This window comes from Nycticebus coucang, chromosome 1, assembly GCF_027406575.1.
Source record: "Nycticebus coucang isolate mNycCou1 chromosome 1, mNycCou1.pri, whole genome shotgun sequence".
NCBI classification, from domain to species: Eukaryota; Metazoa; Chordata; class Mammalia; order Primates; family Lorisidae; genus Nycticebus; species Nycticebus coucang.
This window is the reverse complement of record NC_069780.1, coordinates 121,754,395-121,779,837: the sequence shown is the minus strand read 5'-3', so window position 1 is coordinate 121,779,837 and position 25,443 is coordinate 121,754,395. Positions and strand designations below refer to the sequence as shown.

General features: G+C 36.9%; 1 protein-coding gene and 1 non-coding gene across 2 annotated transcripts; both read left to right on the top strand.

Moving 5' to 3' along the window:
- Positions 1-6,738: 6,738 nt before the first annotated feature.
- Positions 6,739-9,125, top strand: LOC128583120 (cytochrome c oxidase subunit 7C, mitochondrial). Its single transcript, XM_053587033.1, has 3 exons — positions 6,739-6,932; positions 7,870-8,013; positions 9,024-9,125. Exons 1-2 carry the CDS (start codon positions 6,858-6,860, stop codon positions 7,984-7,986), a joined length of 192 nt encoding a protein of 63 aa, XP_053443008.1. The 5' UTR covers positions 6,739-6,857; the 3' UTR covers positions 7,987-8,013; positions 9,024-9,125.
- On the top strand, positions 8,865-8,927 carry LOC128593183 (small nucleolar RNA Z39). Its single transcript, XR_008382275.1, has one exon. It is a non-coding gene; the product is annotated as a small nucleolar RNA Z39 (small nucleolar RNA).
- Positions 9,126-25,443: the final 16,318 nt, after the last annotated feature.

Genomic DNA, 25,443 nt, shown 5'->3' with positions numbered 1-25,443 from the left:
GAAGAATATAAAAAGGATATAGCAGAGCTGAAGGAACTGAAACAGTCAATTAGGGAACTTAAAGATGCAATGCAAAGTATCAGCAACAGGTTAGACCGTGCAGAAGAAAGAATTTTCAGAGGTAGAAGACAAAGTTTTTGAGATAACTCAGATAGTAAAAGAGTCAGAAAAGAAGAGAGAGAAAGCAGAACGTTCACTGTCAGAATTATGGGACTTTATGAAGCGTTCCAACATACGAGTTATAGGAATTCCAGAAAGGGAAGAAGAATGCCCCAGAGGAATGGAAGCCATACTAGAGAATATTATAAAAAGAAAATTTCCCAAATATCACCAAAGATTCTGACACACTGCTTTCAGAGGGATATCGGACCCAAGGTCGCCTCAACTCTAACCGAGCTTCTCCAAGACACATTGTGATGAACCTGTCCAAAGTCAAGACAAAAGAAGAGATTCTGCAAGCTGCCAGGAGTAAGCGCCAGTTGACATACAGGGGCAAATCCATCAGAGTGACCGCAGACTTCTCTAATGAAACTTTCCAAGCAAGAAGACAATGGTCATCTACCTTTAATCTACTTAAACAGAACAATTTCCAGCCCAGAATTCTGTACCCTGCTAAGCTAAGCTTAAAAATTGACAGAGAAATCAAATCATTTACGGATATACAAACATTGAGGAAATTCGCCACAACAAGACCTGCTCTACAGGAAATACTTCAACCTATTCTGTACACTGACCACCACAGTGGATCAGCAGCAAAGTAAGAACTCAGAAATTAAAGGAAAGAACCTAACCTCCACAGTGTTGCAAAAGATAAAACTAAGCAATGGACTCTCACCAAATAAGATGAATAGAATACTACCACACTTATCAATTATCTCAATAAATGTTAATGGCTTGAATTCCCCACTGAGAGACATAGATTGGCTGACTGGATTAAAAAACACAAGCCATCCATTTGCTGTCTGCAAGAAACACACCTGGCTTCAAAAGAGAAATTAAAGCTCCGAGTCAAGGGGTGGAAGACAATTTTTCAGGCAAATGGAATTGAGAAGAAAGGAGGAGTTGCATCTTATTTTCAGATACATGTAGATTTAAAGCAACTAAAGTCAAAAAAGACAAAGATGGTCACTTTATATTGGTCAAGGGAAAAATACAACAAAAAGACATTTCAATTCTAAATATTTATGCACCCAATTTAAATGCTCCCAGATTCTTGAAACAGACCTTACTCAGTCTGAGCAATATGATATCTGATAATACCATAATAACAGGGGACTTTAACACTCCTCTTAGAGAGCTGGACAGATCCTCTAAACAGAAATTAAACAAAGATATAAGAGATTTAAATGAGACCCTAGAACAACTGTGCTTGATAGACACATATAGAACACTCCACCCCAAAGATAAAGAATATACATTCTTCTTATCACCCCATGGAACATTCTCCAAAATTGATCATATCCTGGGACACAAAACAAATATCAACAGAATCAAAAGAATTGAAATTTTACCTTGTATCTTCTCAGACCATAAGGCAATAAAGGTGGAACTCAACCCTAACAAAAATGCTTGAACCCACACAAAGGCATGGAAATTAAACAATCTTCTGTTGAATAACAGATGGGTGAAGGAAGAAATAAAACAGAAAATCATTAACTTCCTTCAGCATAACAACAATGAATACACAAGCTACCAAAACCTGTGGGATACTGCAAAAGCAGTTTTGAGAGGAAAATTCATCGCTTTAGATGCCTACATTCGAAAAACAGAAAGAGAGCACATCAACAATCTCACAAGAGATCTTATGGAATTGGAAAAAGAAGAATCTAAGCCTAAACTCAGTAGAAGAAAAGAAATATCCAAAATCAAATCAGAGATGAATGAAATTGAAAACAAAAGAATCATTCAGAAAATTAATGAAAGAAGGAGTTGGTTTTTTGAAAAAATAAATAAAATAAATAAACCATTGGCCAGACTAATGAAGAATAGAAAAGTAAAATCTCTAGTAACCTCTATCAGAAATGATAAAGGGGAAATAACAACTGATCCCACAGAGACACAAGAGATCATCTCTGAATACTACCAGAAACTCTATGCCCAGAAATTTGACAATGTGAAGGAAATGGATCAATATTTGGAATCACACTCTCTCCCTAGACTCAGCCAGGAAGAAATAGAGCTAATGAACAGACCAATTTCAAGCACTGAGATCAAAGAAACAATAAAAAAGCTTCCAACCAAAAAATGCCCTGATCCAGATGGCTTCACTCCAGAATTCTATCAAACCTTCAAGGAAGAGCGTATTCCTGTACTACAGAAATTATTCCCAAAAATTGAGGAAGAAGGAATCTTCCCCAACACATTCTATGAAGCAAACATCACCCTGATACCAAAACCAGGAAAAGACCCAAACAAAAAGGAGAATTTCAGACCAATCTCACTCATGAATATAGATGCAAAAATTCTCAACAAAATCCTAGCCAAGAGATTACAGCTTATCATCAAAAAAGTGTAATGATTTGATGATTACAAATCATGATCATTCATCATGATCAAGTAGGCTTCATCCCAGGGATGCAAGGCTGGTTTAACATACGCAAGTCTATAAACGTTATCCACCATATTAACAGAGGCAAAAATAAAGATCACATGATCCTCTCAATAGATGCAGAAAAAGCATTTGATAAAATCCAGCATCCTTTTCTAATTAGAACACTGAAGAGTATAGGCATAGGTGGCACATTTCTAAAACTGATTGAAGCTATCTATGACAAACCACAGCCAATATTTTACTGAAGCGAGTAAAACTCAAAGCTTTTCCTCTTAGAACTGGAACCAGACAAGGTTGTCCTCTGTCACCTTTACTATTCAACGTAGTGCTGGAAGTTCTAGCCAATACAATTAGGCAAGACAAGGAAATAAAGGGAATCCAAATGGGAGCAGAGGAGGTCAAACTCTCCCTCTTTGCTGACGACATGATCTTGTACATAGAGAACCCCAAAGACTCAACCACAAGACTCCTAGAAGTCATCAAAAAATACAGTAAGGTTTCAGGATATAAAATCAATGTCCACAAGTCAGTAGCCTTTGTGTATACCAATAAGAGTCAAAATGAGAAGCTAATTAAGGACACAACTCCCTTCACCATAGTGTCAAAGAAAATGAAATACCTAGGGATATACCTAACGAAGTAGGTGAAGGACCTCTATAAAGAAAACTATGAAATCCTCAGAAAGGAAATAGCAGAGGATATTAACAAATGGAAGAACATACCATGCTCATGGATGGGAAGAATCAACATTGTTAAAATGTCTATACTTCTCAAAGCAATCTACCTATTCTATGCCATTCCTATCAAAATACCAACATCGTGCTTTCAAGATTTGGAAAAAATGATTCTGCGCTTTGTATGGAACCAGAAAAAACCCCGTATAGCTAAGGCAGTTCTTAGTAATAAAAATAAAGCTGGGGGCATCAGCATACCAGATTTTAGTCTGTACTACAAAGCCATAGTGCTCAAGACAGCATGGTACTGGCACAAAAACAGAGACATAGACACTTGGAATCGAATTGAGAACCAAGAAATGAAACTAACATCTTACAACCACCCAATCTTCGATAAACTAAACAAGAACATACCTTGGGGGAAAGAGTCCCTGTTCAATAAATGGTATGGGGAGAACTGGATGTCTACATGTAAAAGACTGAAACTGGACCCACACCTTTCCCCACTCACAAAAATTGATTCAAGATGGATAAAGGACTTAAATTTAAGGCATGAAACAATAAAAATCCTCAAAGAAAGCATAGGAAAAACACTGGAAGATATTGGCCTGGGGAAAGACTTCATGAAGAAGACTGCCATGGCAATTGCAACAACAACAAAAACAAACAAATGGGACTTCATTAAACTGAAAAGCTTCTGTACAGCTAAGGAGACAATAACCAAAGCAAAGAGACAACCTACACAATGGGAAAGGATATTTGCATATTTTCAATCAGACAAAAGCTTGATAACCAGGATCTATAGAGAACTCAAATTAATCCACATGAAAAAAGCCAACAATCCCATATGTCAATGGGCAAGAGACATGAATAGAACTTTCTCTAAAGACGACAGACGAATGGCTAACAAACACATGAAAAAATGTTCATCATCTCTATATATTAGAGAAATGCAAATCAAAACAACCCTGAGATGTCATCCAACCCCAGTGAGAATGGTCCACATCTCAAAATCTCAAAACTGCAGATGCTGGCGTGGATGTGGAGAGAAGGGAACACTTTTACACTGCTGGTGGGACTGCAAACTAGTACAACCTTTCTGGAAGGAAGTATGGAGAAACCTCAAAGCACTCAAGCTAGACCTCCCATTTGATCCTGTAATCCCATTACTGGGCATCTACCCAGAAGGAAAGAAATCCTTTTATCATAAGGACACTTGTACTAGACCTTTTATTGCAGCTCAATTTACAATCGCCAAAATGTGGAAACAGCCTAAATGCCCACCAACCCAGGAATGGATTAACAAGCTGTGGTATATGTATACCATGGAATACTATTCAGCCATTTTAAAAAAATGGAGACTTTACATCCTTCGTATTAACCTGGATGGAAGTAGAAGACATTATTCTTAGTAAAGCATCACAAGGAGATTCATAGGAGAAGCATGAATCCTATGTACTCAATTTTGATATGAGGACAATTAATGACAATTAAGGTTATGGGGGGGAAGCAGAAAGAGGGACGGAGGGAGGGGGGTGGGGCCTTGGTGTGTGTCACACTTTATGGGGGCAAGACATGATTGCAAGAGGGACTTTACCTAACAATTGCAATCAGTGTAACCTGGCTTATTGTACACTCAATGAATCCCCAACAATAAAAAAATGAAAAAAAAAAACATAATTTACAGCACTGTGTAATTTTCTGCAGAGCCCATGAGGAGTCTGACATTTCTGAAGTCATAGTCTGGAATGTCTGACCCGTGAATCCCTTGAGAGTTAGCTCAAAGACAGATACACAGAGGAAACTCAAATAATATAAATTAGAAGCAGCAATGAACCAAATCTACAGATGGCATTAACTTACGTTCAATTGAAAAATAGAATCCAGAAATATTAATTGTGTAATGTGAAGAAGTTTCCCAATTATAGTTAAATCAGAATCTTTTACTATGTAAAGGCACTGAGTGGAACTTTTAAAAAACTGAATGTCATATTACCTCTCTATATTACAGCGCAGGCACCAGTTATAATTTCCCACTCCATCAGAAACCGTTTGCAGAAATAAAACAGTAATTTTTTAAAGTCTTTTGGAAGGGGCATGGTTTTTCTCTTTCAAAAGCTAAAACCTAAAAAAGGGTGTGGGGGGACCACTAAAGCATACATTCTATATCTAGTTTTCAAAACAAAACTTAGGCTCTTTTGAATTGTTTTCTCTTGTTATATATTGCTATATTTATACACTCTCCCACAGATTAATTAACATAACACTTGGGTTATCAGGACCCTTCACAGTCAACCTAACACTGCTTTCCTGGGCTCATTTACCATTGGTTTCCTCCCAATACCTTGTAGTCAAATCCAAAGGGAACACTTATCATTGAACATGCTGAGTTCTTTATTCACTGCAGAAAGGGAAACCCTATACCAGGAGGAATCATGGTGTCTGATGATTCTCATAAAATGTTAGAAAGGACATATAGGATTTGAGCTTGTTTTCCATGATTTTGGCTTACCAAATCTTACTAAGAGAAAGAAAGACTAGACTAAGGCTAAGATTGTAATTGGTAAAAGTCTTCGTATCAACCAAGGTAAGGTGGTCATTTTTGTGACTTTGACAATGTTTACGATTTATCTATGTTCAGATATGATTATACAGTGATCATATTCTTTTATTGATCAAACCTGGTCAGTGTCCTTGTGCAATGTTGAAGCTTTGTGAAATTACATTCATCAGGAGAATACCAGTTCCTACTCCAGACTAGCTCTAGGTGTCAGAGGCTCCTTTTCTATTCTGCACTCCAGACTTGACATACTTTGCTGGATTGGGGTTAACTAGCCCTCTGTTCCTCCTTCTATTCCATTGAATGCCTTGTACCTTCTGTAATCCTTCCCTTAGCACTCCGACTCCTTTTCTCTCAGAAGTTCTTTGTGCTTCATGTTGTTTGGTGCTTTGTTTGCTTGAATAAGATCATAGTGCACATGTCTCTCAGCATTGGCAGACCCCTAACATGTACTGTATTCACAAGAAAGGACTGAGGAGGGTTTTATTTTTGTTACATAGACTAGATCACGCAGGTGAAATTGCCTGACTTGATTCAATAAAATCTTTTTTTGGTAACAGGCTTCACAAATCTAGTCTTGAAAGTAAGAAAATAACTCAGGTCTTCAAGAATCATTGCTGGAAAGAAACCGGTTCTCAACCTGTGGGTCCCCTATCCTGCAAATCGGACATTTACATTATGATTCATAACAGTAGCAAAATTACAGTTGTGAAGTAGCAACGAAAATAATCTATGCCTGGGAGTCACCACAACATGAGGAACTGTATTAAAGGGTGGCCGCATTAGGAAGGTTAAGAACCATTTAGTTCAGTTCTCCCAGAACAGGGAACGAGACTACATTTCCCACAATTCCTCAGGGTCTACACACCTCCAGCATGCTTGAAACTACAACTCCCACAATCCTCAGAGACCGCCCCCTCGTCTGATTTCCGGAAGGCCCAGAATCTTTTCCCATCTCCCCTTTCGGTCCTTGCGCGCTTGGGAACAAGGTCGTGAAAAAAGGTCTCGCTGTATTGCCGCCATTTCTTCCGCCTTGGGTCTCTGGCCTTTCGCAGAGCTCTCCAGAGGCGCCATGTTGGCACAGAGCGTGCGGAGGTTCACAACCTCTGTGGTCCGTAGGAGCCACTACGAGGAGGGCCCCGGGAAGGTGAGTGTGTAAGGGGCTTGGCTTCGGGGGGGTGGGGGGGGTGCGGAGGACGTGGCAGCGACTCGGTCACCGGCAAAGGCGCTCACGTACTGTGAAGACGGAGGTGACAGGTCGGGAATTGGGGCTGAAACGCAGACCTTCTGCTTACCCCAGGGTCTAGGGGAAAAGCTGGGGACCCCAGCGCGCATAGCCCCAACCAGGACTGGACAGGTAGCTGGGAGCCTACACAGGCCTCCACCGTCCCCTTCCCGCAATTGCAAACAGACAAACAAAACGAGAGAGAGGAAAACAAACCCTCTGAATGGTCACCGAGACCAGGGCTTCAGGTGCGGTGGCGTGAACCCAATCTGGAGGTCGTCGGACCCCGAATGAAGGTCATTGGACAGTAGTGAGGAAAGGAGAGTCTGTGGTTGGGGATCAAGCCTTTTCTAACTAGTCGACTAAGTTAAAAGTTCTCGGTTAAGATCGGGTTTGACCTCAGGTGAAAATAACTTAAGTCAGATAGTTCAGTTCTGACAACCTTTGAAGGTTAAACGAGGCCTAATCGTAAAGGGCAGGGTATGGCTGCTCAGTGATGAAACGTCATCATCTTATATCTTCCTTACTGGGTGGCTGGTTTATAATAACTGATAACCTAGAACAGCGGGTTTTGCTTCTAAAATGACTGGAGAGTACTTTTGTCCTAAAATAGAAAGCTTATCACTAATTTTTTCTTGAGTCCTTAGAACTATTGAGTAGTGTTCAGTAAATCCAGTTATTTGTTACCTTCTAGTGTTATGTATGTTAAAGGTCCATGAGTTTGAAAGATAATGTTTAAAAAGGTAGATGATTGTGTGGAGTACATACACATTTAGCATCCCTTATGTACTTGCCCCTTTTTTTGCCCTATAAAACAAATGATTTGAATTTCTATTTTTGTTACTTGTTTTTCCAACAGAATTTGCCATTTTCGGTGGAAAATAAGTGGCGGTTACTAGTTATGATGACTTTGTACTTTGGATCTGGATTTGCTGCACCTTTTTTTATAGTAAGACACCAACTGCTCAAGAAGTAAAGATGTTTTCATTCATCCATTTAACAGGTAATTAATGGATCTGTAATCTTCCCTGAAAAACACATGTGCTTCCGCAAATGCATTGTTGTGCATAGGCTCTGAGACTTAAAGATGTTAAGTTATCCAAGATCCCATAGGTAGAGATGATGGCCAGGATTCTTACCCAGGTGGTCTTGGTCCAGAGCCCTCGATTTTTAACCAGGGAACATTATAATAAACTGATTATTATTCTGTCATAAACACTTGCTAAAATAACACTGGTTTAGAACATGTCCTTTAAAACACTATAAATTTTTCAATTTGTCTTAAAGTGATTACTGTGCTCCCTTCCAGTTTGTATAATCTAGGCTAACAATATTGATTTAAGTTGTAAAAACCCCAGAAGATAAAATCCTTACAATGTTCCTTGATAAATCAGTCTCAAATGTTTGTACTGGTGTAAATCTGTGTGTGACCAACACAGCCATCTTGGGAGACCCAAAACCTTTGAAGATACTTTTCTGATTAAGCAGTGATTCTCAGATACGTATGATTTTTGCTCCACCGTGAGGGATTTGGCAATATCTGGAGACATTTTTTTTGTTCTTTATTTCATCTGGAGGGCAAAATTCCAGTAGTGTGAAGGTAGAGAAACACTGTGTTAAGAGAATATGTTAGTCTGTGCCCAGGGGAATCTTGTGTATTGGGAGGTTTGCAAATTTCTGGTGTGTGAATAAAAGATTTATTTAGTTTGTTTGTGATCAGGGTTTCTCAAAGTAATAGGACACCCTGTTGAATGATTGGAATAAATTCCAAAATACACCTTAGAAAGGAAAGACTACTTCTTATAGTTAAGAAAAGGAACTACGTATCCAAGCCATTATTACAGAAAGGCTTTGGTGCATATGATGAAGCAAATCAGTATGAATAAAGTCATGATACTGTAAACGCTTTCTGATGTACCTGTCACAGTGATAGTATTTTAATGAAACTGCATGATTCCTGTTACATGAATGGGTGTTTTTTAATGCCATTAATTTTTGTTTTTTATTTTGCAGATATGAAGAGCATTTAAAAGGTGTATTCTATTTGAAAAATGGATCAAACTCTTGAACTCAATAGCATACTATTTGAGTTTGTAAATAAACTTAAGAAGTGACTGCTTAATGTCTCTTTTCTGAAATAAGCGTGACAGTTGAGTGTTTACTTTATCATTTGGGGAATATTCCATTATCATTGTCTTAAGAACTGTGTGTGATTTACCTTCTTTCATGGTAAGTTTAGATTTCTAGGTCAGAACTTTGTTGGACTTTTATTGCCATTTTTTTTTGTTTATATACTTTTAGACATCCCCTTTTCTTTTGACAGTGTAAACTTGTTTTTTCCATGACTGATTAATTGATTTTGAAGAAAACCAGTAGTGTGTACAGGTTGAAGTTCTGGTTAATCAGGTATTTAAGAGTTTCTGTTTTTTCTTCTAGTCCTATTACCTGAAACTGACATTTTTACTTCAGTAAATATTGGTGACCAGTATTAGTCTTATTTAGACCAGAAAAAGAATATTCGAAATAGAATATAATGGCATGTAACATATAATGTAGGAAATATTCCCAGTGTATTTTGGAATTTTGACTGTAGTATACCCTCCTAGAAATGAGGTTAAAAAATGACACTGATTCATAATTGTATCTGTGAATCAAAATAGTGAAGTACTGCTTACTGTTTAAAATACAATGACTTAATTCCTAGGACATCATGTAAAACAGGGCAGTAATTAGCTACTGAATATTTTCGTTTCACCTTGGTCACTACTGAAATACTGCTGGTGTTGGAAGAATACTGTAAAACAGATTGCAAACTGGTGGTTTGTTTAGTCTCTAGTTTTTCTAGTGAGAGGTGCTATATTGTAAACCAACATTAAAAAACAAGAATATTCACGTAAAAGTATTTCTAGATGGTTGAAAAATTGCTCTGGGTAGTTCTACATGCTTACATGAGACTAAATAGCTGCCTATGTCACTACTCACCATAACATTAAATTTCCTGTATGGCTTCCTATAAAACCAATTTGCTGGAACTTAAATTTTGATTTTTTTCTCTCTGTTTATATTGCTAGGTCCTATCTTTAGAATCTTCAGCGGCCACCTAGCAACTACTATGGATGCACCTTAGTTTGTAAGACTTTTCCTAGATATTCCCTGCACTTTCGTGCCATCCTTTTTTTTGATTGTCCCGTGATGAATTTGGTGTCATCCTGTGTTTTTTTTCTATGAAACATCAAGCTTTTTCATCTTCAGAGAACAGGAGTAAATTTCTAGTTTTTGGCAGTGGAGATAGTGCTTATTGTTTTGAGGTCTAGTGAGCTGTAAAAACATTTTCTGATAAATCCTAAATGATTACAGTTCTTTTTTCTGGTTTAAAATACATTAGGAATCAAAAGTAACAGTAATGGGTAGCCAGGTCTAGGTAAAAAAAAATGTTTGAAGGATATACATATGTTAAAGAAACTTGCCCTGCTTGTCTTATGCCCATAAAACGACTTCCGACCGCTTTAGTATGTTGTGAGCAGAAGAGACCAGACAACTGCCTAGTTTCTGTTGTAGGGTTCTCCAGAGAGACAGGTCAAGAAGGGGGCAGATGAAGAGGAGTTTAAGAATTGTCTCATGCAATTGTGAGAGTGTAAGCCCAAATGTGAGTATGCTAACAAGCTGGAGACCCAGAAAAAATATCCAAATGCAGTTTACTGGCATAATTTCTCCTTGAGGGTCAGTCTTTGTTCCATTAGGCCATCAACTGATTGAATAAGGCTCACACATAAAAGTGAATTTAGAGGGTAATGTATCATTCAAAAAACTAAAATACTGTTGGACCAAATGTTTGGACACCCACCATGTTCTAGCCAAGTTGGTACGAAATGAGCTGTAAGTTTCACGTAGGCAGGTGACTAGTTAAAAAGTTTAAAAACCACCACAGGAAAAAAATGACGGATTTTACACCTAAACTAGGTTTTACAAATTCAGGCTGACACTTAAAACCACAAGGTTTCCCCCAATATGCAGACTCTCTTGAAAAAAAAAATTACACTGGATGGACCCACACGTACCTATGTGAAACCAAACAAGGCCCATTCAAATTTGTACCTTGCACAGATGCTTTCCTGACTCAGCAGAATATCTGAACAGGGGTTTAGAACCCAGGATTTGTTAAAAGAAGCCACTCTCATTGCTTCTATAATTATGCTCTGGCCACACTGAAAGAAAGCAAAGTGTCCCATGTTTTGCTACTGAGTATGATAGAAGGTGAGACTGGCCTCCAGAACTCATGCTTGAGTTCAAAACCAGGCTGACACTCCTCAATTTCAAGGGTGGTACCTTACTTCCTTTTAACTTAATCTTGTAAAGATTAAGAAGGAAAATATGCCTAAATTTAGGCAAATTTCTTTAGTCTTCTGGTGTGGAAGGCTTAGTTTAAGTACACAGTGAGATGGAGAAACCTAACCAGCATTGAGTGAACAGGCCATTCTGCAGTAGTTAGGGATTGGTATTTCCAGTCACCTGAACTGTTCCAAGTGTTTGTCCAGCAGATACATCAGCCTTAACATCTCCAAAAGTGATGCCGGAGTGATGGTACTAAAGTGCGAGTATGGTAATATAATAAACTGTCACCTTTAGGGTAAAACTCCAGCGCCTTATCCAGGCATTTAGTCACTTCCCCACAGTTTCAGCCACGTGGCAGCATGAGTATTATGTACCACCATGGAGTCTAGCTCAAGCACCAGCTTTTCTGAAAAGTCGACCTTGACTTATTTCTCCGCTTGTCCCTAACACTACACAAGTCTGCAGCACCCTATTAAACAGCCTTGTAATTACTTATGCATATACTGTAATAATTTCCTTACCTATATGCCTATTGGCTTGTAAACTTTGTGTGACCAGAGGCTTTTATTTATTCATGTATCCTGCATCTGTACTTCAGTGAGTGGTCAATTAACATTTGTTGAAAGGATTATGGAAGCCAAAATGACAAAATTACATAAACAAATTTTCAGCCTCCTGTACACCAAGACGTTTCAATGATGAATAAGTAGGAATGAATTTTTGTTAATTAGCTGAGTTGTATTCTCCAACCACATGTAAACGTATTTAAATTACCCAATTGTGAAAACAATGTGACTAGGAGTTTGCCCTGAAACGTAATTCCGCAATGTCATTGACCACACGTGCTGTTGAGTTCATCTGGTATTTTTCTTTGCAGACAGCCTTTCTCCATAGACGGAGTGTGTGTGTTGATTTACATTCTGGCAATAGCTCTTGTTTCAAAGCAGCATTTTGAGAAGCACTGGCTTAAAGAATAAGAGAACTTTTTTTTGTTAATCTTCTGTAACAGAGGAGAGCTCAGAAATTTAAGGGCTTTCCATTCCTCAGCCTGTTTTTCCTAAGCTGTTTCTTTTATTGTCATAAATTGGCTGCTATAGTTTCAGGCACAGACTTCACTAATGTCTAGCTAGAAAATACTGTCTCAAGTATTTTTTAAGAGTGAAGAAAGTTTTCCTTCAGACTGTCCTTCACCAATCATTGGCCAAAAGAATAATAAATTCACCTTTAAAACATAACACTAGCAAGAGGAATGGTATGATAGTTGTCAGATTTGACCAATTAGGATTTTCTCACAGGTCTTTATGTGGGCAGAGTGGATGCTGCAGTGTATCAGGATTCTATCAGAAAAAGAAGGAAAAGTGGCTGTTGGGTATGCAAGAAAAAGTTTCTGCTGCAACTATTCTAGATACTGAGAAGATGGCCCCAGTACCAAAAAATGTGATAAGCCTTCATTTTAGTGTATCCAGTAAATAAAAGACAGTAGCTTAGTCTAACTTAACAATATGCCGATTATAGAATAGACGAGAAACATTGCTTATGCTACTTCTCTGTCTGAATGGAAGATTAAATCCTTAATGGTAATAAGAGGGTTGTTTTTTTTAAGGATTTATACTTTACCCACAGTTTAAATAAAAACTGTATTATTAAATGATATTTGCTCTCACAGCTATTGTAATTTTATAGACCAGAAGGAAAATAATCACTTTCTACAAATCTACATTATTATTTAGTGAGTATAAAATTTAATTTATAATTAATTTTGGAGAGAGTTCTTAAACATTTGAAAATGAGAGTGCGATCTGGCTCCTTCTCTAACCTGGTATAGTAGTCATTAAGGCTTTGCATAAAGATGACAGTTCTACTTCTGAATACGTGGCAGGATCAAATTCTATCTCTTTTGCTGTGGCAATGAAAAAATGACCAGAAGTGATGTGTATTACTTCTACATGGGAAGCTTTAAAAGGCAGTGCACCAGTCACCCAATTCCTTCTGCTACAGCAGGTTTTTCAACCATTTTTTTTTTATTGTTAAATCATAGCTGTGTACATTAGTGCAATCAAGGGGTACAATGTGCTGGTTTCATATACAATCTGAAATATTCTCATCAAACTGTTCAATGTAGCCTTCGTGGCATTTTCTTAGTTATTGTATATAGACATTTGCACATTTGAACCTATAAACTTCTGCAGCACACTTAAATTGTGTTGATCCAAAAAAAGGAAAGAGTGAAGAAATATGTGTATTTACTGTACTTTGAACTTCTTTAGAAAATAATGTTCTTTAAAAATTTTTGTGACACACCTAAGATCCTCTCATGGCACACTGGTTGAAGATCACTGACGAGAATAAGAAAATACGGAGAATCAGCTTGAGCTCTTGTAGATCCAAGCAGTGACTACAGGGAAATTGAAAGAAAGGCATCTGAAAATGAACAGAGCCCAAGGCAAGAGTTTCAGAATGGCACCACTCCACTTCCAAGTACATGCAAAGGTGAGGGAGATGGTGTCCTCGGAGGCTTGGTGGCAAAAGGAGGAGGAGAAAAGCAAGAGAGAGAAATGAATGTCCCCGTAAAAATGGAAAGAAGGTCACTGAGGTCAGAAGACAACACCCAAGCTTTCTCATCAAAACAAGTGCAACATTTAACCAAGAAGAAAGTGCCTTTGAACTAAGAAACCTAGTCATCTTCCTCAAATTCCCAAATACAGTTTAATAATAACTATTATCAGTACAGGAAAAAGAAATAAAGCAAATATATGACATAATTGTGTGAAGTTACCATAAGAAGAAAATAGAAATTATGTAACATTTCATTTCAAGTGATGAAAATTCTGCCCCCAATTAATACTATCCTGAACCCCCAAAAAATATGTAACCAATCCAATCTAAATTAAATAACTTTAAACAAAGATTTGCAGGAAAGAAAGATTTTTAGGAAAGAAAAAACACCTTGAATTAGAAATTCAAAACTTTGAACAGGAGAATGGTGGGCAGGAGATGGGAGACAAGAGTTGACAAATGGGAAAATAAATACATGACAAAACAATCTTTGAAAGTACAAAATACCTAATGATTGATTCATTCACATTTTATTTAATAAATGAACTGAAGGAAAGGCATAAAACAGCTAGAAGTAATACAAAAGAAAAGCAGAAAACTTCAAGCACATGGATGATAAGAGCAATATTATATCTGGAACTAGCAGCCTGACAGGTGAGTAAGAAGAGAAACTGGGGAAAAGAACCATCAGGAAGTAACCTGAGAATGGGGAAATGAGGGTCCAATCAGGGTTAGAACATTACTCACTTCAACAGATATTTGAAAATCAAAGTGAAAGAAAATGATGTTTTGCCCTTACTTTCCTCTTTCAGAATGAGTCTGTCCTATCTGATACTTTAGCAATTCTATTATATTGTGCATGTGCAAAATACAAAAACTAGATCTTTATATAGTGACTCAGAAAAAATAAGGAGTAGAAGATCACTCGGGGGCCAGCCAATGTGAAAGTATCTTGAATATCTGTACAGTTAATTCTGGTCTTAAAATCTAAATGCCTCTACATTCTGAGACCTGTGGTAAAGTCTTTTGATGTCTTGAATACTTCGTACCTTCTCTGGCATTATAAAATAACTTTATAGTGCAGTTAATCAAATGACAGTAAGAGGCAGTACTCTACAGAGAGCTTATTTTAATATTTAATAAGATGAATGCTAAAGTCTAAAGTTGAAGGCAGCCCCACTCGCATATGTACATCGAATGTCAGTACTCCATCAAAGCAGTAACTGTCAGCCCAAAGTCTACGTGCCCTGCCCAAGGAGCTGTTTGACAATGACATGCATATATTTATTTCACTCAGTATCTACTTAACTGCTGGTTTAAGATACTACAATGGCCTTTCAGGGAAACACTAAGAGAAGTAAGTATTCCCTACCTTTCAGGAGTATAGAAACCAAGGAAAAACTGGATGCTTACACACATAAATTGAGTACAAATCAAGATACAATAATTTCTGGAAAAGAGGTTCAAAAAAGAGCAATGTGAACATGGGATAGGGGTGGGAGGGCTGGAAATTTAGTATGTCTGAAAAAATATTTTGGGGTCCAGGTCTTGAGTGATGGGCAGAAATTTGAGCTCAATAGATATGTATATGTAAAGTATATATTCTAAATGCACACACAGGCACACACTGAGTGGGGGGAAGAGAGATGGATTGCATAGATATTTGTATATTTATTTATGAAAAACTTATTAAGCACTCCTCTTTAATGCTCAAGGTAGATATTTATTTTAGATGTGGTTTAAAGCAAAGCAAAGAGATCCTATTATTTCGATATATAAATTAAATCTAAAAATCTAGAACACTGAGCCACTAAGCTCTGGTTGTTATGACAACCTCTTTTGTAGAGTTTACAAGTAATGATGATAGACTTTAAATTATCATATTGTTAGAAGGAGTCTTCATTAAAACAAAACTTTGGACCTCAGTGCCCTAGAGTCAAATCAATCATCAATTTGCAAATGTGAAAAAGTTCCCAAGCAACAAACTACACCAGCATGTTAAAAGAATTTTAAAAGGTCATTAAAATGTAACCTATAAGAAACAAAAATGATTGTTAAAAAGGAATAGACACAAGGGTTGGCAGTTTAGAAACAATTTTGATCCATGTGTTACAATTTTCTATGGTCATAGAACTATAAATATATTTGTATACAAATATCCTTGAGCATACTTTAGTCAAATACTTTAATCTTCTAATTTTTGTATACAAACACGTGCTACATGCATACATATATGTATACACATATATACACATGTGTCCACATACATATATGTCTATGTGCATGCATGCATACATATATACACACACATATGCACAGATACATACACACATCGTAATCATTTTAAGAAAATGATCTTATGGACACTTTGAAAGCTTCTTGGAGAAGGACGATCATGGCCTAAAACTCAATGAAAGGGTTGGTAGGAGATAGGAAAGACTGACCAGTGGGTCATTTCAATGTTTCGTTGTTGTAGACCCCTCATGAAACTGTGGGTGTTTTATGAAGGAGTCTACACCAATATGATGACTGCATGAGTGCTGAGACTATGCCTTCCAGTGTAAACATTCAGTTGTTTCATTTTGTGTGGAGTAACCAAAATCACAGAAGACTGCCTTACAGATGAGAAAGACAGCACATGGGCATATACAAAATAACATGTACTCACCTGCTCAGGAGGAAAACCTTCCGAAGAGACGAATTTAATCTAAAAAGTGTGTTGTTACAGTCAAAGAAATTAGATTTTAAAATATGAAAGCTTTTTGATACCAGATGAGAAAGTGCAATATATCTGGTTTTCATATTCAGAATCAACTAATATTTATTAAGAATAAGTGCTGAGGTTGGGCCCAGTGGCTCACACCTGTAATCCTAGCACTCTGGGAGGCCAAGGTGGGTGACAGCTTGAACTCACGAGTTTGAGACCAGCCTAAGCAAAAGCAAGACCCCCGTCTCTCCTAAAAATAGAAAAACTGAGGCAAGAGGATCGCTTGAGCCCAAGAGTTGGAGGTTGCTACGAGCTATAACACCACGGCACTCTACCCAGGGGGACAGCTTGAGACTGTCTCTGAAAAAAAAAAAAAAGAAGTGCTGAATTTTGGGTCTTTCACACATCATCTAATGTGTCTTTCACCACAGTGCCAGATATTAATGCTTTTTATAAACATCTTGCAGTTACCTAAGCTGTTTGTGTGTTAACTGAGAAGGGAACACTTAGATCACAATAGATTTTGTCACCTATTAGTGCTATTGCTGATCCTCTTTCACTCACTTCATTTTAAAACTGGCTATTGTTCCTAACCGTGTGTGTATGCGCGTGCGTGCGCGTGCTTAGTGTTTCCAAGGAGGCTTAATCTCTCAGGATGTTCTGCTGGCAGTAGGCTCTGCAAAAGGATTAGCTAAAATGCATCTAATGAAGCTACGAACCACAGCAAGCAAGCATACTAATGAAAGCTGAATATATAACCCATTTTAGTCTTTTAAAAACTATTGTTACACAAGGTCTTTTCATGTTTTCTTTCTTTGACAGTTGAGAATATAGGGAGGACTGGTGACATTTCCCAAAGAGGAAAATTTAAACATGTTTAAGCAAGAATACAGTAGCATGATTAAACTATTGAATTTAAAATTCAAAACAACACTATGGCATAAGTACTTATCATTATCATTCATTCATTCAGCAAATGTTTATTGAACACATACTAGGTTCAGTGTGCTATTTCAGGAGCTTGATACACATCAGTGAACATAATGGAACAAAATCCCTGCCTCTGTTAAGTTTGTATCCTAAAAGGGGAGAGAAGTTATAATAGATAACTTGTGGAGTATCTTAGAGGATGGAGTGCTATGGAGGAAAAAAATAGAACTAGAAAAGAGGGACAGTGAGTACAGCTGGAAGAGAGGGGCTGCAATTTAAAATATGCTAATTACCCTGATCTGATCACTATACACTATATGGACCAAACATTGTTACATACCTCAGAAATATGTGTGATTATTATTTCAAATAAAACAAATTTAAATAATAATAGAAATATAGGCCTCATTAAGAAGTTCATATTTAAGTAAAATCTTGATATATCTGAAGGAAGAGTCTTTCTAAGGCAAGGGCTTGCATACTGGACTTGAGGAACAGTGAAAAAGATTAAAGCAGCTAGAGCATGCCCTGAGAGTCTGGTCCCTGGAAATGGATCAAGTACAGCCCTGAAAGCCTTTGCGAGGAACTTGGCTTTTGCCCTGAATGAGAAACGGTGTCAATAGAGGGTTTAGAGGAGAGGAAGGATATCTGTTAAAATTCAAAATCTGACTTATAGGCCACGGCACTCTACCGAGGGCCATAAAGTGAGACTCTGTCTCTACAAAAAAAAAAAAAAATCTGACTTACATTTAGAAAGGTTCACTGTGGAGCTGTATTGAGAACAAAGACCATAGGGAGCAAGATTGAAAACAGGAGGCATAGGAGAAGCGTATTTTAGTATTCAGTCAAAGGAGAGCGGGGCCTTGAGCCAACATGGATATATTTTACATTAATCTTTGTTCTCCAGTGAAATAGACTCAACAGGAGATTTTCTATCTATCTATCTATTTATCTATCTATCTATCTATCAAGAGAGGGAGAGAGTGACAGGGAAAGGGGGAAGACTTACCATAAGGAATTGGTTCATGTGATTATGGAGACTGCAAGTCTACAATCTGTAGTTAGCAAGCTGATGACCCAGAAAAGTTGATCGTATAGTTGGAGTCCAAGTCTAAGGGCCTGAGAACCAGGAGAACAGATGGTGAAGTTCCAGTCCAAGTTTGAGTCTAAAAGTAGAAGACTAATGTACTAGTTCAAAGACAGTTAGACAGGGAAAAAGAAATTTTTCTTATTTAGCTTTTTATTCTATTCAGACAGTCAATGAATTGTATGAGTCCCACTTGCATTTGGGAGGGAATATGCTTTACTCAGTCTACTGATTCAAATGTTAATCTTATCCAGAAACAACCTCACAGACACACCTAGAAATAATGTTTAATCAAATATCTGGACACTACATGGCCTAGTCAAGGTGATATATAAAATTAACCATTAGATATTTTGTAAGTAGAGCTAATAGGATTTCCTGACAAGGATTTCCTAGCAAATTTGTTGTTGATGAGTAAGAGAAAGAGAGAAGTCAGAGAGGCTTGTCTCCACTTTACATAACAAGAAACTGTGCCTAAGAGAAGATCCACGTGTACCAAGGACCTGAACCTGTTAGATGACAAATGACTGAACTCAGGCCTGGTTCAGGCCACAGAAGCTCTTAATCACTTCATGGGGTAGGAAAAGAGGCAGAAAGATGCTGTAGGATCACCCATTCCCCCTCCAAAATAACAATTTATTTTGTATATAGTTTATCTTATATGTGTTTCTACACCTTCCAACTCTCCATCATTTCTCTATTTTTTGCCTTCTAAATTATTTGATTTTTTTCTTCTTTCCAGTTTTCAACATATCATTTAGCACTTGGATCTTTCTTAAGGCTAAGATAAATGCTCGTCTGAATTAAGTCATTGAAAAAGGTCTGTCAAAAGACTTACAATACAGAAAGCTTCTTGCTTTCAATTTTTGATATGGAAATGAGTATATGTTTATCATCCACAAGCATATTGTTTATACATCAATTAAATTCACAATGCCTACAAATACTTAAATTATACTACTATTAAGAGCTGGAAAATTATAACTAGTCATGCTTCAGATATTCACTCCTGGATGTCAAACTAAATTACAGATGAGAAAAAGCCAAACATCATGTGAAATGCCACAATACGCACAATTGATATAACAAACAGTCATCATTTATTTACCTCAATTTTTTTAAAATGTGGATTTTACAGGAGGAAAGGGTTACTTTTCTTATTTTCATCAGTAAGTTTAATCTCAAAGCAGAATGTCAAAATTTTAAAGGCATACCCCTGCGATGCTATGTTTGTAAGTTAAATACAAAAAAAAAAAAGAATACTAAAGCCATGGATAAAGATCATGGTATTTCGTATCATATTCTCCTAGGCTTTCTGTTTACAAAAGTCGGAACCCTTGCCACATGGCACATCAAAGATTTATATTCATAAAATCCTAGTTCCTCAAGAGAATCTCAGATTCTCCTTGAAAACTGGATTAAAATTTACATTTAGAAAGATTTTATAGTGATATTTAGATCTCCACTTAATTTCATGTAATGAAATAATAACGTAACCTTAGTTTCAGATCTTTATTTTAGCCTTTAACAGGAAAAATTTGAAGTTCTTTTGGTCTTTCAAATATTAAGTCCAATTTATCATTAGTTTGAATGACAAGTGCTGCTAGGCATAGCTAGAGAAAGTTGGTGAAGGTGACAGGAGAATCCAAGCCTGGGAAGTATTTGGCCCCTAAGGCACATTCTGAGCCAGGACTATGCAGTTAAGTTGCTTTAAATTGTCATACTAAAATCAAGTCAGACTCTAAGAAGTCAGAGTCTTTAGCTTCTTATAGAAACTATGGCTTGTTTAGAATTCATTCCAAGAAAGCCTGTCCTTCACTGCAGACTTGTTAGTCCTGCTTTGAGTCTCCCTTACATTTGAACATATCAGACATTTTTTACATCAGTTTGATGGATAGACACTTTTGGATAACAAGGCATCTGTTATGGTTTGAATGTCCCCTCTGAAACTCATGTTGAAATATAGTTGCTATCGAGCTGGTATTAAGTGGTGGGACTTTTAAGAAACAATTAAGTTTATGAGGACTTAATTCTCATGAATAGATTAATGCTATTATTTTAAGAGTGGATTTGTTATTATAAGAGTGTGGTCTCCTTTTTCTGTCTCATGCACTCAATTGCCTTTCTGACTTCAGTCGTGGGATAGCACAGCACTGAGGCCCTCACCAGATTCTGTGAGGTGCTGTGCTCTTGAACTTCCCAGCCTCTAGAACTATGAGCCAAATAAATTTATTCTTGTTATAAATTGCCCAGTCCATAGTGTTGTGTTACAGTAGCACAAAATATAGTAAGACAGACTTCAAAGTCATTGCAATGTTCTTAGATGAATACAATACCAAATCATTTCCTTGACACATTTAGACCCTAAAAACATATGTTCAGGCTACCTTTCAGAATTATCTTTCATTATGTTCATTTAAATGCCCTCTTCTTTGGCAAAATTAGTTTAAATCTCTTACCTTCTATTAGTCAAGTGAGGCTAAACCCTAACAACTATGGAGAAATAAATTTTCATTGGATTTCTTGGCATTTTTTTCAAAACTCTGTAGCCTCCTCATGGCATATACATTTCTGTAGCCTATGTGCACTGTGCTTATGTTCTGTGAAGTTGCTGTGTAGCCTACAGAAATGTATATGCCATAAGATTAGAAAAAGTTTCTTTTTATTTTGCTTAAAAATATGTACACAAATGATAAAAATTAGTTTTGTAGTCATTTGCCTAGTCAATTATAATGATATGAAAGAATGCCAAAACTTCTCTTATCTTCCAAAAAGTTCAAACAGAGCCTAGACTAGGTGCCCAGGCTAAGCTCTAAGTTACTGGGAAAAATATGGGGCCAGCTCCAGAGGGATTTACACATTGAGTCTTTTCAGTGTTGATATAACAGAATACCAGAGTCTGGGCATTTTATATAGAAATGAGAATTATTTGCCTTGTGGTTCTTGTTGCTCTGACAAAGGTCAAGATTTGGTATCTGCATCTGGTGAGGGTCTAAGGATACTTCAATTTATGGCATAAAGTGGCAGCGGGAGCTAACGTGTGCAGAGATTACCTGGTAAGAAAGGAAGCAAAGGAGGGGAGAAGGGTGCCAGGCACTTTTTAAGAATAATCTCTCAAGGGAACTAATAAAATGACCTAATCACCCTCCTAAAGATCCCAACTTATTAATACCAATACCTTGAAGGCTTGGTTTCAACATAGGCATTTTGGGGACACAAATATTCAGGCTATAGCAGAAGGTTTAAAAGTTTTGTTGCCATCATACTTCTGTACCAGGTTGCTTCTTATTCTCTGCCCAACACAAATGTGGTTTTGCCTTCTCTCGCATCTGTGAGGGTTGACCATAAACTGATGTTAGTGGCTATTTTTGCAAAAATAGTTCTTGGCAGAGGAAAAGCACAGTAGAAGTCTATTTTTCCAGACTAATAATCATAGATAACATGATTTGTAATGAAATTTTTCTCACTAGAAATTAGACTGGACACCATAAGATGAATTCTAATGAGATAGACTCAAAAATTCAAAAATGTCATTTGAAATGACTAAGATACGCAAAAAAAAAAAAAAAGAAAGAAAGAAAGAAAAGAAAAGAAAAACCTTTGAAATCTTAGTACTTTCTCCCACATTGAGTCTTCGTAATATGCTTGCTTGTGCAGCCAGTTTTCATTGTGCACTGTGCTTATGTTCTATGAAGTTGCAGCAAACACTGAATTAGTTAATATTGCATCATTGCTCCTATGGCAAATATGGGGTTAGGTCTCTGCAAGCCCCTGTTCACAACATTTTTATTAATGGATCATTGCATTTTTATGTGTGTTTCTGTTTAAAGACACTTTATTTAATGTGTATTATTGATCCATTTACATTTAACTCATGGCCAGTAGCACCATAGCACATGCCTAAAAAAAGTTTATCTGTCACATATAATTCTCCTATATTTCACAGCCTTCCTGCATTTAACAACAGTAGATTGTACTTCAGCATTAAGCATGACAGCTATGTTAAATACCAAAATTACCAAGAAAACAGAAAATATGCAAAATGTGTAACACTACATAGATCACAAAAATCTATGCATAGCACTACATAGATTCAAAACAAGATGACAAAGTGTCACTTTGTTCAACTGGGAATGTATACATAACACAACTCTAAGATCCTGCACTTTATTCATGCCCATGAGGGACTGCAGAAGGGCAGTGAGTACTGACTTTGGGGTTACAAATACAAATACATTTCTGTAAGTAGGCAAATTCACAAATGCAGAATCAGTGGATAAGGAGAGTTGAGAGACTAAAAATGAAATAAGCATGTCACTGAATGGTGTTCATGCTTTGACTTCTAGCTAAAGTTATTTAAGTAAAAACTAAACAACCTTAGTAGGACATTTTGTGGAATTGATCAAAATATGGAAAAGAATTTAGGGACTACATGATTTTTAAACTCTCTATAAACACTAAGTCTTTATGAATTTACGTTCTGCACATGATACACTAGAATATCAAAAAAATTAACAATTAGGTAAGGTATTAAATTGTCATAAAATTATAACTTTTTAATACAATAAATACCTTCTGACAATGTCTCAGATGTGGTTTTGATTTAAAAACAAAACAATTCTTCAGATAATGGGAGACTTACACACACACAAACACACACACACACATATCTGTACAACCCCCTACAGAATAAATACTAAAACTTTTAGATTATGTCCAAATTTACATGATCAAGTGAATACGTTCTTTCCAACAATTTCCCTTAGAGAACTGAGGTAAGTAAGTATCTTTTGCAGTATTGCTACCATGGTCTAAATTTTTTTTTCTCTTTTGAACCTTTCTTTGAGTTATTTAGAATCAGTTTCTAAATCACACACAAAAAATCAGGCTCCTCACTTTATATTACCTTCCTCTGAAAAGTGAGCACAATGTAATCTAAAAACTTGTACTGTCGTATTAATTTGAAATCAAAAAATAAAAGAAAGACTTAGCTCTTCAAATCTTCCTATGCTACAGTTCAAATTTGCAACTTATGTTGAAGATTCAACTCACATACAAGCTATTAAAAAATAATTGTGAATATGTACATATACATTGTCTTCACTAAGAAGAGCAATTATGACTTTGTGTCTACCACTTCATCCTCACCGTCTTTTTTTTTTTTTTTTTTGTAGAGACAGAGTCTCACGTTATGGCCCTCGGTAGAGTGCCGTGGCCTCATCCAGCTCACAGCAACCTCCAGCTCCTGGGCTTAAGCGATTCTCTTGCCTCAGCCTCCCAAGTAGCTGGGACCACAGGTGCCCGCCACAATGCCCGGCTATTTTCTGGTTGCAGTTTGGCCAGGGCCAAGGTTTGAACCTGCCACCCTCAGTATACGGTGCCGGCGCCTTACCGACTGAGCCACAGACGCCGCCCTCATCCTCACCGTCTTATACACTTCTTACTACAGAGAAGGTACTCAATGACTATCAGTTAAACAAAAATGAAGGAACGCAGAACTCAAGTTGTATATAAGATAGATAGAATTAAATATGGAAATTTATACCTGACAGTAAATCTTCATCCAGCAGAAGGATTTCTTTATCCTGGTGGTGGCAGTTTCTTATTGCCATTTTTTCAACTTTTTTTTTTTTATTTTTTATTGTTTGGTATTTATTGAGGGTACAAAGAAATAGGTTACACTGATTGTATTTGTTAGATAAAGTCCCTCTTAAAATTGTGTCCCACCTCCAAGAGGTGTGCCATACACTGTCATTCCCATCCCCACCTCCCCTCTCCATAGTTCCCTTGTATTAGCTCATCTATTCCCTTCATATTAGAATTGAGTACATTTGATTCTTGTTTCTCCATTCTTGTGATGCTTTACTAAGAAGAATGTGTTCCAACTCAATCCAGGTTTATACAAAAAATGTAAAGTCTCCATCATTTTTAATGGCTTGTTAATCCATTCCTGGGTTGGTGGGCATTTAAGCTGTTTCCACATTTTGGCAATTGTAAATTGAGCTGCAATAAACAGTATTGTATACTGCAAGTGTCCTTAGATAAAAGGATTTTTTTTCTTCTGGGTAGATGCCTCACAATGGGATTGCAGGATCAAATGGGAAGTCTAAATGAGTTCTTTGAAGATTCTTGATACTTCCTTCCAAACAGGGTGTATTAGTTTACAATCCCACCAGCAGTGTAAAAGTGTTCCAATCTCTCCACATCCAAGCCAGCATCGGCAGCTTTGAGACTTTGTGATGTAGGCCATTCTCACTGGGGTTAAATGATATCTCAGGGGAGTTTTGATTTGCATTTCTCTAATGATTAGGGACAATGAACATTTTTTCATATGTTGTTAGCCATTTGTCTGTCTTCTTTAGAGAAGGTTCTATTCATGCATTTTGCCCAGTGATATGTGGGATTATTGGGTCTTTTTTGTTGATTAATTTGAGTTCACTATAGATCCTAATTATCAAGCTTTTGTCTGATTCATAAAATACAAATATCTTCTCCCATTTTGAAGGTTGTCTATTTGCTTTGGTTGTTGTTTCCTTAGCTGTACAGAAGCTTTTCAGTTTAATTAAGTCCCATTTGTTTATTTTTATTGTTGCAATTGCCCCAGAAGTCTTCATAAAATGTTCCCCAGGTTGATATCTTCAAGTGTTTCCCCACAGTTTCTTCAAGGATTTTTCTTGTTTCATGCCTTATATTTAAATGTTTTATCCATCATGAGTCAATTTTTGTAAGTGGGTGAGAGGGGCAGGTCCAGTTTCAGTCTTTTACATATGGTTGTCAAGTTCTCCCAATACCATTTATTGAATAGGGGTTCTTTTCCCCAA